The 12,328-nt window shown below is 38.1% G+C and overlaps 1 protein-coding gene across 4 annotated transcripts in view; it reads left to right on the top strand.

The window, feature by feature from the left end:
- Positions 1-12,328, top strand: part of LOC134163125 (cadherin-12) — a 550,087-nt gene that overhangs the window by 464,439 nt on the left and 73,320 nt on the right. For all 4 annotated transcript variants that reach the window (XM_062617684.1, XM_062617681.1, XM_062617682.1 and 1 more), the window contains exon 5: positions 8,899-9,018. In XM_062617684.1, coding sequence (XP_062473668.1) covers positions 8,899-9,018 — 120 coding nt within the window. The remainder of the gene's footprint in view (positions 1-8,898; positions 9,019-12,328) is intronic.

Raw genomic sequence — 12,328 nt, 5'->3', positions numbered from 1 at the left:
GCCTAATCCAAGTTTGCCCTCAAAAGATTTGTAGATTTTAAGTAGGATAAAAGATGCAAAGGTGATACAAAAAAACATGAAGGACAAAGTGTTCATGAGGACTGCTCTGCATCCTTCTTGAAGGATTTAGCCACAACAGTGTAAGTATGTAGGAAGAGATTTGATGCAGGAAAAAAACCCTTTGAACATGCTCAGCTATCAACTTTTCCAGATCTCTTCCTTGAAATGTCACTAGATTACTATGAAATTTAGTTACTGAAATTTGGTTACTAATATTTTATCCCAAGTGCATTATTCTATTAAAATGTAACTGGCCAAAAATATCTTGAGAACCTTCTTTCTGTCATTCAAGACTAAAATGACTTTTTCACCAAATTCTGGCATAAGAATGAACTTTACTCAGGTAAACATAGGTGAACATAGACTTAAATTATTTCTAATCAGATCCAGCATCTGGTAAAAATAAATGAAACAAGCCAGCCTCCATATACCACCCAAACATCTACTGAGAATCAAAACCAAGTTCTTTTAACTGGCATTCAGTATGAATGACATTTATTTCACACTAATTTTTCTTTCTATTTCCTCTATAAAGCTCAGGTTTTATTATTACTGCATTCTGAATAAATCATTTGACATTTGAAGAACTGATGTGTGAAATTCCAGCTCATGAGAACTTCAGAGTGAAATAATGGAAATGCACTAAGATGTATTTTCTCTTGAATTCTTTGTGTGATGTCCACCTTTTTTTTTTTTTGGGGGGGGGGGGGGGAGAAGTGGGGTGGAGAATGTGTTGCAATTTCAAGACCTCTGGCGCGCCTCTAAGAACCTCCAGGAACTCTTATAAGAGAAAAATGAAATTTGTTCCCTGAATTGCTTAAAAATGCTTCTTTCTTTGGTACCCTTTCATCTGGCACTAGAAGGATGGTACGTTGTTGAAAGACATATAGCTGATATTACTAAGTGCTGTGCAGCTAAACATCATGACAACCATCAAGTTGCATTAGTATTCAAAAGCTAGGAATCAGTTCCAGTATATCACTTTCCTTATTCAAATTGAGTTTAATATTTAGCCTTTTCTTTAAACATTTGCATCTGAAAATATATTTTAATAACACTGAGACCACGTTACAGATTAATAAATGAATCCTTGTGTATTAATAAATAGTTCCTTGTGCTATTATTCCAGGCTTGACTTTTTTCCTTAAACCCATTAGATTTCAGTATATAAGGTATGGCTAACATCTATTACTTCACAATTCCACTGAAGAAAATATTTACTTCCCAGGTCACATCTAATTTAATGCAGTGTTTTTGGCAAAGTTCTTTCATTCAGATGTAGCATTTGATATCAAAAAGGTTCTTCTAATGCAACTTACACCACCTCCCTGTAAAACAAATTAAACAGAAGCATGCTTTAATCAGCACAGAGACATCTACAGTAGGGTTACTGCCACAATAACTCTTGTGAATAGAGGGTGTACCAGTTACTTTTATCTCCCACATCCTAGCCATCATGAGTATACTGGTAAAATCAAGTCCCTGTTGAGTCATGGCCTGAAAAGTTATCAAGTTGTCAAGGTGCTAAAAGCAAAAGCTAAGTTTTTCTATTTGCTAAATTTCATATATGTGAGAGAAACATCTGTCATATTGGTAAGAGGAAAACAATCCAGACATGAAAACAGAAAGGAAAAATCACTCTCAAGAGGTGTATTTCTCAAATGAATGGCTATTAAGCTTAGTATTTGCTAATTGGTTCTTGTGCTGCCCTCCTTGTGCATTATTTCCAGCAGTTGCTTTACCAGGCTACTCCTTCATGTGTGTATTGGGTATAGACTATTAGCTGCTATTTCAAGATCCTCATTTTCTTCAGAAGTGCAACCTCTGTAAACATTATCACAGCCTTGGGACTATGTAAGCATCTGGCTGTCTTTATAAATAAATAAATAGCCTAAATTAATAAAGATAAATAAATACTCAATTCTAAAAGAGTCATTATTAGCTTAGCCAGATTGTGTGCCCTTAGTGGCTTAACTGTGGCTGACCCCAACAGATGAGGGTAGAAAAAAAAGGGAAAAGAAAATAATTGCTTTGCTGATTTTCAAGCTAAATAATTATCTTAAAAACCCACAGCTGTAGGCTTCCCCTGTTTACTGTCATCATCCATCAGGGAGACAGGGATGGTCAGGAGAAAGGGATGTATTAATTTGGAGAAAGACTTCAAGAGACAAAAACAGTGTGGGCAATAAAATGAGCCGACTCTTTCTAAAACCCTAGTTCTACTTTATAAAGCGTTTATGGCATAAGTAAGAAGAAACAAATAAATCTTTCTTCTTCATAATGCTATGTCTTCCAATTTGCCAGGGGAAAAAAAAAGTCAACGCTTAAAGCACTGTTTTCCAGATGAAATCAGAGTGTGTAGTTCAGCTTAACAAAGCCAGCTTCCATAGTCCTTGGATCATGGCCACTGTAAATCAAATTTTATTCTAGAAATATTACAAATATGTTGGATTATGCATAAAATGCTAAAACTTGCAACAGCTGCTTTTAGCTGCGAGTGCAGCAAAAGTATTAGCAAAAAGCTGCCATTTTTCATTAATTGCAACAGGGAATGGCAGTATTGATTTTGTGGACATGGCTGCTTCTGGCAGCTGAGAGGAAAATATATAAGTTCAGTGTGACATCTGGAATGCAAAACAGTAGAAAAGTGTACTTCCTCGACTGTGGCTAGTATTCCAGATGTTGATGGAGCCAGCAAGCATGTGTTATTATCAGGGCTGCACAGCCATGAATAAATAAACTGGAAACTGGCTTTTCCAAATAAAATATGCCTTCCTTACGTTACTTTTGTGGGAATCAGCTTCAGGAGTATATCTTCAAAACATATTATAGGTAGTTTCTTCTATAAAAGATAAGCCCCAAAAGGGCAATGTCAGCATCTCTTTACAGACGCACATGTTCTTCCAGTATTGGAGCTTTGCTAAAACTGCTAGTGGCAGGTCAGGGGAATATTTACTGAGATGGGGGATCTCCTGATCTGAGTTGCAATATAGTGCTTCAGTGAGCCATAAATTCACTTTTCCCTTTTTTTTTTTTCCCCTCATAAAGCAAACAAACAAAAAACAACCCCTAAACAACTAAAAACAAAAACCAAACAAAAACAAAACACAAAAAAACAACCAACCAACCAACCAGCAACAACAAAAACAACACAAACAACCAAAACCAAACACAAGACTAAGGTAGGTGTTGATTAGGTTTTTACTTGAATTCTAAAAAGAGGATGAATATTGTTTGAGTTGCCAAAGTGCTAATCTTGGTATAGTTTAAGAAGAATATTGTGCCAAGGAGTGAGTTTCTGTGCCAGCAACTATGCCCTTCCTTCCTCCTGCCTATATAAAAAACGATTGCACAGCAGTCTGATGACCTTTGATAGTCCCTTCCAGTACTCATCACCAACAACTCCCAGCAAAGTGACAAAACCACAAAATTATACGACTGGTAGTTTTGTGTACAGCAAGATGATGACAGCTCTTTTAAGTCTACAAGAAAACCATCTTGGGGCAGGGGGAAACAAAAGGAAAAGGATAAGAAAGCTTATGACACAGTATCTGCTATCCGATCTTTACTCACTACTCATGAGTAGATGCAACTGCCTAGATAGTCCATTATAAAAAGTAAATTCTATACATATTCACATACAACCTCCCATATGGAAAAAAAGAAAAGAAAAAAGAACAAGACAAAAGCTAAGATCACAGTTCTGGACTTCAAAAGAAGTGACCTGAGCTTGTTCAGGAATCTTCTCGGCAGGATCCTATAGGAACATCGTAAGAGACTGTGGGATCTCTCTCATTGGAGATTTACAATTTGTATGGGCAAGGGCCTGAGCAACCTGCTGTGACTGAACCTCTGATCTACACAGAGTGGAGAGAGGCTTCAGCCAGACTCTGAGGAGCACTTATAATAAAGTCCTGCTCCTCTCACTTCAGTGTCTCTTCTCTTCTCAATTATCCCCAAACCTTACTGCTCCCATCCAGCTCTCTCTTGCCTTTTCAAAGCCTCAAAGCAGGTTCTTCTCAGAAGACCTGGAAGTCAAATCCTTATTTCATAAACATTCTCATTATGGTATAAAAACAGGCTTCCTGTACTTCCCTTCAATCATTCTAATATAAACTGTGAGACTGTTTTAGTGCTATTTAGTCAGTTTGGCCAATGAGTTAGAGGTCTTGGGCCCCATTCTATTTGCAGTTATTGCTGGATTGCCTTTGGACTTCAGGAAGAGTAAAATTCAGGCCAGTATGCTGTGATTAAAATGACTATTTACAATATGTTGGTCTTCAATACTGTCTGTATTCATTTAAAGAAAATAAAATCTTCATTAAAATTCTGTACCATTTCCTTGAGCTGTGTGAATGGTTTAGCTTTATTTTTAATTTGTAAACCATAAAAAACAGCTAAAGCACATAATTCTGTTCTGCATTTTTTAATGCCTTACATCAAATATTTGTTGATTGCATATCAGAAATTAAAAAGATGTCTTTTTAAATACTGACTATTATATAAGGTATTTCCAAACAACAAAAAGAATTGTATTTTTTTGTTCATTGGATTAGCTCATGTAGTAATGTAAGTACATGTTTTAGTTACAATGTCATGAGCTATAGTAAGTGTGGTCCTCCATCACTACCTTTGTACATTAAAGATTTATAGCTGTAGAACCCAGTATTATTGCCTGGGAAAAAGAATTAGATTTCAGAGCCTACTTTTAAAAACATATTGATTTTATGCTTTGCAATAAAATAGAAAGCTTGTTAGATACAATGAGCAATGCTTGAAAATATTGAAAGGATGAGAAACCAATTTCATAAAACCTTTTTAGAACATTAAGTACATATTTAAGTTAGTAAAAGACTGGAAGCACATTAATATGTGCCTGACCTCTTATAAAAATATAAGCTTTACATGTTATCTGGTAGTTGTAAAAGATCTGACAGATGAATTAATACAGTTGAAACTGCTGTCACTGTGAAATGGATTATTTTTCATATTCAGTGCTTGCTATTTATCAGGCTAAAATTACTTTGAATGTCTTCCTTAATAAAACTTATTATATAAATCAACATTTCTCCCTTCTTATCTGTAATAAGGTTGAATTACCTGGAGCATGTACCTGGAGCATATACCTGAGTGCCCTAATGTGTTCAGGCTGCTAATAATCAGTACGTGCAGGGACCATCAGGCTTCCTTCACGTTTCAGTGCCCATTTTTCTGTGAGAACTTAACCATAGCTACAGATCCAGCTGTGGTGTTTCACGTATCTGCCTCTGCATCACTGGCACAAGCAGACGAGTGCTACCAGGTGGCCTGTGCCCAGGCTGTGGCTGCAGAATGATCTGCAGATGCCTGGTGTGAATGTAGATGGCTACATGGTAGAAGTCTAATAATAGGTGACATGAACTCTGCCATAAGTATCATCATGAAAGCACTAATTCTAGCTCACGCTCTTTCATCAGATCTTTGTATTGGTAAAAAATTCCTTCTGCTGGTGATACAGCAGGAGCTGCTAGCTAGTCACAGCACTTTTGGAAAGTAGGGGAGCTGGTCGCTGCACTGAAAATGAAAATGACTGCTATTATGCTGCTATTGCTGTGGGGTTAAGATACAAATGATGGAATAAGGAATGAGCTCCAAAATCCATTCCCAGACACAGAAACTTTGCTTTGAATATGCAAAATTAGATAAACATGTTTACTGCTGTATCTATCCATTACTTCAGTCTCCTGAAACACTGTATGGATTAAATTTATGAAAAATTACCAACTTTACTTATTAAAAATACACCCAATAGCACATTCAATACCTTACATGACATCTTAAATATATGTGAATAATTACACCATAACAAGAAAAATTAAGGTTGCTTGAATATCTGAGTTTGGCATTTCTTACCTAAATCTGTTTGAACTCAAGCTCATTAATATACTGTCAGTAGTTCTCAGTTTGTGCTAATTTAGTATACATCATAAATTTTTTCATGTTCTGAAGTGTTGCCAATCCATGCATTCTGTCATAAATCATAGAATCATAGACTGGATTGGACTGGAAGAGACCTTAAAGGGATCATGTAGTTCCAGCCCTGCTGCTATAGGCCAGGCTGCTCAAAGTGCCATCCAGTCTGGACTTGAACACTTCCAGAGATGGGGCAGTCACAGCTTCTCAGGGCACCCTGTGCCAGTGTGTCACCAACCTCACAGTAAAGAATTTTTTCCTTACATCTAAGCTAAATTGATCCTCTTCTAGTTTAAAGCCTTTCCCACATGCCCTTGTAAAAAGTCCCTCTCCGCATTCCTTTTAAGTCCCCTTTAGCTACTGGAAGGCTGCTATGAGGTATCCCTAGAGCCTTCTCTTCTCCAGGCGGAACAGCCCCAGCTCTGTCAGCCTGTCTGCATAGGAAAGGTGCTCCAGCCCTCTGATCATCTTCGTGGCCCTCCTCTGATCTCAGTCCAGCAGGTCTGTTAGTACTCAGAAGACAAACTAAAATCAGCTCCCTTAAGTAGCAACTGAGCAGCCGGTTGTCTGACTAGGAGCCCTAGTCCTAGGGGTACTTGGGAATATTTGACAGCACCACCTTTTTCTTTTTTTCTTTTTTTGGCAAAAGTGCAGTTTATTGTCTTAAACCAGTCCTGAAGTAGCACACTTGTCAGCCAGAGCACTCAATCATACAGCTCCAGTTCAGATCTCAGCACCTGGGAGTCTGATGCTTTGCTCCAGCGCTTCAGAAGGCAGCAAAACTCACCAGCGTATGGTCAAAACAGTGGAATGCTGAACAATTTTGTAAGAAGGAAAGAAGGCAGCAAATACGTTAAAATGTAGCGTTTATTTTCTGTGGAAAAAGCAGAGTGATGTTTTTTTAAAAAAAGACTAGATTTTTCTAAAAAAAAAAACAACAAAAGATATCTTGCTTTTTCTTCTACAACGCTAAGGGCCCAAAGGTGTCATTTGCAGTGAATGTACATTTTGGGGGGGGGAAGAGAAGGAAAAATTTGAAAGCTACCATTTCCTCCTTCGTCTTTGACACTGGAGTAGAACTAAATTATTGCTGTGGTTCCCTGAATTTCTGGAGCAGAAGATGGGGCTGAAAGTGGGAGATCCTATTACAAAGATATTCCTTATGAACAGAGATAGGTAAAAGCCGTGAAATAGCTTCTGTCTATCACTCCAGTAAGAAAGAGTATTCCTCCAGCTGGGCTTGCCTAAGCTATTTAATGTATAGTCAGTTATGGTTATGTGTTCTGTAAAGAAAAGCAGAAGTGTTTAAGTAGGCACTGCTTCCACTACTGTTACACTGAACCTGGACTTCTGTCTTTTCTAATGCATACCATTCTTCACCCTGCACATCCAGAAAGTCAAGAAAGTGGTCTCTTGGGTTTTTAGTTAACAGAATCCATATCAGTGGTTTATTTTAATTCATTTATTCGTTGCTAATCTTTTCTTTCTTTTAGAAGTTTATTTTAATGAAACTTGCCTTCAGCTTAAAAACGTGATCAGCTTATTGACTTTAAAAAGTTATTGTTAGTCAAATTACACTTATATTTCTATGTCTTCTTCAGGAGATAGAAAGAATATCTCTTGAAGATTGGGGGGCAGTGGGAGGGGGTAAAGAGGGACTGAAAAAAAAAAATAATCTCCCAAACAGCTGCCTTTGCTATCAGTTACTTTCCTGTCTATGTCATAGGACCTTTCACGTGGAGCATGTCTCAATGAGGCACACCCAGAAATAAAATTTGGCAGTCCATTAAGGTTAATTTTTAAGACTGTGAACATCCTTTGAAACTTGCCTGTTTTCATTACATAAAAGTAGGAGTCCTGAAGTGCTTGCAGTATTGTTGTATCTTCTTGAAAAGAAGAATATGTGTTGTATATTCTTGAAAAAGTGTCAGATGACCTCGAAATGCAGAACATTCCTTAAAACAAAAACAGTGGGGATAACCCTCCTCCCTGTGCAGCTTCTCATTTAGGTTATGCGAATTCCAACATTCATTTGCACAGAAAATCATAGGAAGCTTAATTCTTCAAAGCTAATGGGAAAGCCTGTCTATGTGGCTGTTTGTTTTGCTAAAGACTGTAGGTTGAGTAAAATTTTTATTATGGGGCAGGGGGGAAATGCAGGTAAATTGCTTAGGAACCCATAAGAAGGACGTTTCTTCAAGACTGTTGCCATTTACAGTGAATTTCTGTCTTTTGCTTGGTCAGTCCCCTTTAAGTCAGAATATAAAGCAAACTGCACTAGGTCTGGTCTATAACCATGGCTGAAAATAGTGTGTCATGGGAAGTTTCTTCCACAGTACTTCTGTTTCCTACTGAACTGTATTGGAAAGGCAAAAAGACTCAAGTCTTCAATGGAATGTGAATTCCACCTTTTATCAGACTGCTAAAGTAGTTTCTTAAGGTACTTACAAATTGGTCCACTTGCAGATTCAGAAGTTGTTTGACCAAAAACTTGTTCTAAATGCAGCCCACGTACTTTGTATTCTCAATTGTCTACTTTTTCACAAAGTGTGGGGTATACTTCTTTTCAAATTCCAGTATTTCACTTCCCCAGAGCTCGCCCTATATGTGTTGGGTAGAAGATTTTGTAAATAGTGCATGCATCATAAAATGTTTATAGTATCTTCTGGTGGTGGGCTGCTTCCCCTTTCCTTCCCATTATGCCTTGGTTGTTACCTCCGTGGCTGCTAGCATGGAGATGAAGAATCAACTGATTTATTCTCACCTTGTTTCCAGTGGAACAAGAATTGCAACAGAATCCACTAGCAACATGTGTTCCTAATGTGTCTGAAATATCCCTGATCACTGCTCCATACTGAAAGTGTGATTACCTGTGTTTCTTTGCAGGAGCATATGTGCTTCAAGTAAAGGCGACAGATGCTGATGATCCCACTTACGGAAACAGTGCTAGAGTGGTTTACAGCATTCTTCAGGGGCAACCATATTTCTCAATTGATCCAAAGACAGGTAAATAGTTTATCAGCAACAGTGGAAATTTTAAACTTTTGATTTTGATTCATGTGGGCAGTATCAGGAAATTAATATGTAAAGGGCTGATATGGCCAGAAGCCATTAGAGTAACTTTGCACATCATTCAGTTTGAATAATTTACTAGTTTTTGAATGAATTACAATCTGTTGTAGAAACAAAAGAAACACGCTCCTCTAATCAGTCCTGGAATATCAAAGATATGTATACATTGAATACTTTTTTTTTCCATCTATTCTACCATTTCTCTATAGCTAAAGCTGTATATGTTACATGCATCCTACTTTTGCTTTTTTTTTCCTGATGATTGAGTGTCTGTACTCTTTTTTCTATTTTTGCTTGCTGAACTTACAGTCAGAAATTCTCTGCAATGACTATTCTTCTATATGAAGCTCATTTGAGACTGTGGAACAGCTAATCATCTTCTATCCTCCTCTTTTCCTGAGGCGTGGTTGTTTATTTGTAATTACTGGATGTGTGGGCAGAAAAGGATAATACATTTAAAGAGACTAAGGTATTTGGGAGGTTGGTAGACATGTTAACTAGATATCTTGTCCTGTATTTCCAAATGTCACTCTTGTTCGTATATTTAGTAATTCATTTAAGGAGCCAATAACCTACATTGTGAATGCCATGCATTATGTCATCCTCCTATGTTACAGGAACAGTTGTCCTTATGACACTTCCAGCAAACATTTTCTCCCTCCAGTGAAGCTGTACTTGAATGCTCGATTGTGTGTTAAAGAGCCTTTAGGGCTTACTCTCACTTGTCTGTATGGACAGGCGAGGGTTGAAAAGGCAGGTGACAAGGTGTGGAGACAGTGTTCTCAAGGGAGAATGGATAATTGATACATAAACTCTGAATAATCCTGAAAGATACACCAAGGCCATGAGAGTCCCGAGGAAGCTTAAGCAAGCAAGATAAGAAGAAGCTGGAATTCACTGAGTTAATGAGAACTGTGGACTGTTGGCAAGCTTTCGAGGTCAAGTTCTCACACCTGTGCTTAACCAATTGTGTGTTAGTCACTAAGGGTCTTCAAGACATGTATCCAATCATAATATGCCAAATCACTGTAAGTGCATGTAAGAAATAGTATATAAGGAGTTAAGGCTTTGCAATAAAGGGTTTTTGTCTGATCATATTGATCTCTGACTGAGTCCATATCTTTTCTGCGGCAACAAGGTGCAGATCCAGCCTTGCATGCAGGTGGACCAGCACATGGGTAGCTCGAGATTGCTCAGGAGTGACAGTCCTTGTCAGACACTTCCTGATTGCCTAAGCACCCTTTTTTCCAACAGATTTGCATATCCCACATGCACTTCGTCATTGTAGTTGTAGAAAGCGTGGGTAAAGCCCTTCCCAAATCTTTGCTCCTGAAGCCAAGCCTTCAATCAATACCTGGTAAAGCAGTAGCTTTGCAGTGAGAGCCTCACAGGGCTGTTAGTGCATTATCTCCAATGGGCACATTACTTTGTCGCATGCTTAGCAGGAGATAGTATTGCAATTCACAGTGAGAGATTTTACTTTTCAAACTGGAATGGGACTTCTTCAAGTGTCTGGGGGAATAAAAGGAATTGCCTTTATACTTAATTTTTAATTTCAGTTTTTTAAAGAACGAGGAGGAAGTCAGGGGCAAGAAAAACTGGAGCCACAACTGCAGTTCTAGTACAGATTTCCCAAAGAGAAAAAGAAAAAAAAAAGCTGTTAGTACTTGAAGAATAACTTTTTTTTTTTTCCTGTGGCACTTTAACTTGCTGTATCATATCATGAGTTACTCCTGGGCAGAATCCAACTGGACACAAGCGGAAAATTTTTCACAGTGAGAAGAATCAGCCATTGGATCAATCTCCCCAGGGAAATGGTGAATTCCCCAATGCTGGACACTTAAAATTCAGCTGGACAGGGTGCTGGGACATTTAGTCTAGGTCATGTTTTGCCTAGAAAGGTTGGACCAGATCATAGAGTCACAGAATGGTTCAGTTTGGAAGGGACTTTAAGATCACTGAGTTCCAAACCTCTTGACAAGGACACCTTCCACTAGACCAGGTTGCTCAAGGCCCCATCTAGCCAGACCTTGAACACTGCCAGGGATGGAGCATTCAAAACTTCCTTGGGACAACCCATTCCAGTGCCTCACCACTCTCACAGTAAACAATTTCTTCCTTATATCCAACCTAAATTTCCCCTGTTAAAGTTTAAACCCATTACCCTTTGTCCTATGGCTACAGTCCCTAATGAAGAGTCCCTCTCAAACCTTGTAGGCCATCTTCAGATACTGGAAGTCTGCTATGAGGTCTCCACAGAGCCTTGTCTTCTTCAGGCTGAACAACCCCAATTTTCTCAGCCTGTCTTCATATGGGAGGTGCTCAAGCCCCCTTACCATCCTTGTGGCCTTCCTCTGAACTTGCTCCAAATTTTTGAGGGCCCTTCCAACCTGGTGTTCTATGATTCTGTGATGATGCTTTCTCAAATCATTCCTGATAGGTGATAAATATTTACTCTGATATGAATCTAGTACACTTAAAATGGTTTTTAACCTTTATGGGTCTGGATGTCACAACTGCCTGTTTACTTCTCTTTACTGACCTTCTAGTTTTTTGCAGTGCTTTGCTGAACATGAGCAAACAATGTGGAAGCAAGAGAGTTAGATTTTATTGCTCTTTCAGGGCAGTAAAATGCATTACAGTCCCTCCTATGGAACAGCTGTTGGACTTGCACATTTTAAGGCCTCAAATCTTATATGTAGGGTTACCTTTTAATGCTATGAAATTGCTCTTCTGATTTCCATGTGAGTTTTCTGTAACATAGAGCACTTTTAAAACAGATAACCTCCCTTATGTTTCCTCTGTATGTCGTTCTGCTACTAAAATATCTTTTTGACAAACACTCTGTTTTCTGATATGTTTATGAAGTCAATAATTTTATTTATGTCTAAATGTCTACAATTTTTTCTTCAACTCAGTAGTCTAGTCCATATTCTAATGTTGGTTATATTCTTGAAATCCAAATTGGCATCAGCAGGAGTATTGATACTAATTTTTATTCAGGAAGTTTTTCCCAGAACTTGGATTTTCTCTTCCACATAAGCGGATCATCTCCTGTTGAATTATGGCTTAATAGCTTTGCAAGACATATCTTCTGGGCCAGGTCTCACATATAGTATTTTCAACTGTCAGCAGCCTTGTCGAGACCAGACTTTCCTTCATGTTTGCTATTGATGACATTTGAAAAGAGAAAAAAAACACAAATGAATCTATTCAGTTCTAGAGCTGAACAAGTTTTACTGTA

Source organism: Pezoporus occidentalis, unplaced genomic scaffold (assembly GCF_034315485.1).
Source record: "Pezoporus occidentalis ecotype Australia unplaced genomic scaffold, CSIRO_AGI_Poc_V1 ctg2, whole genome shotgun sequence".
In the NCBI taxonomy this organism is placed as follows: Eukaryota; Metazoa; Chordata; class Aves; order Psittaciformes; family Psittacidae; genus Pezoporus; species Pezoporus occidentalis.
Note: the sequence above shows the minus strand (reverse complement) of the source record. Positions and strands in the feature narration are given on the sequence as shown.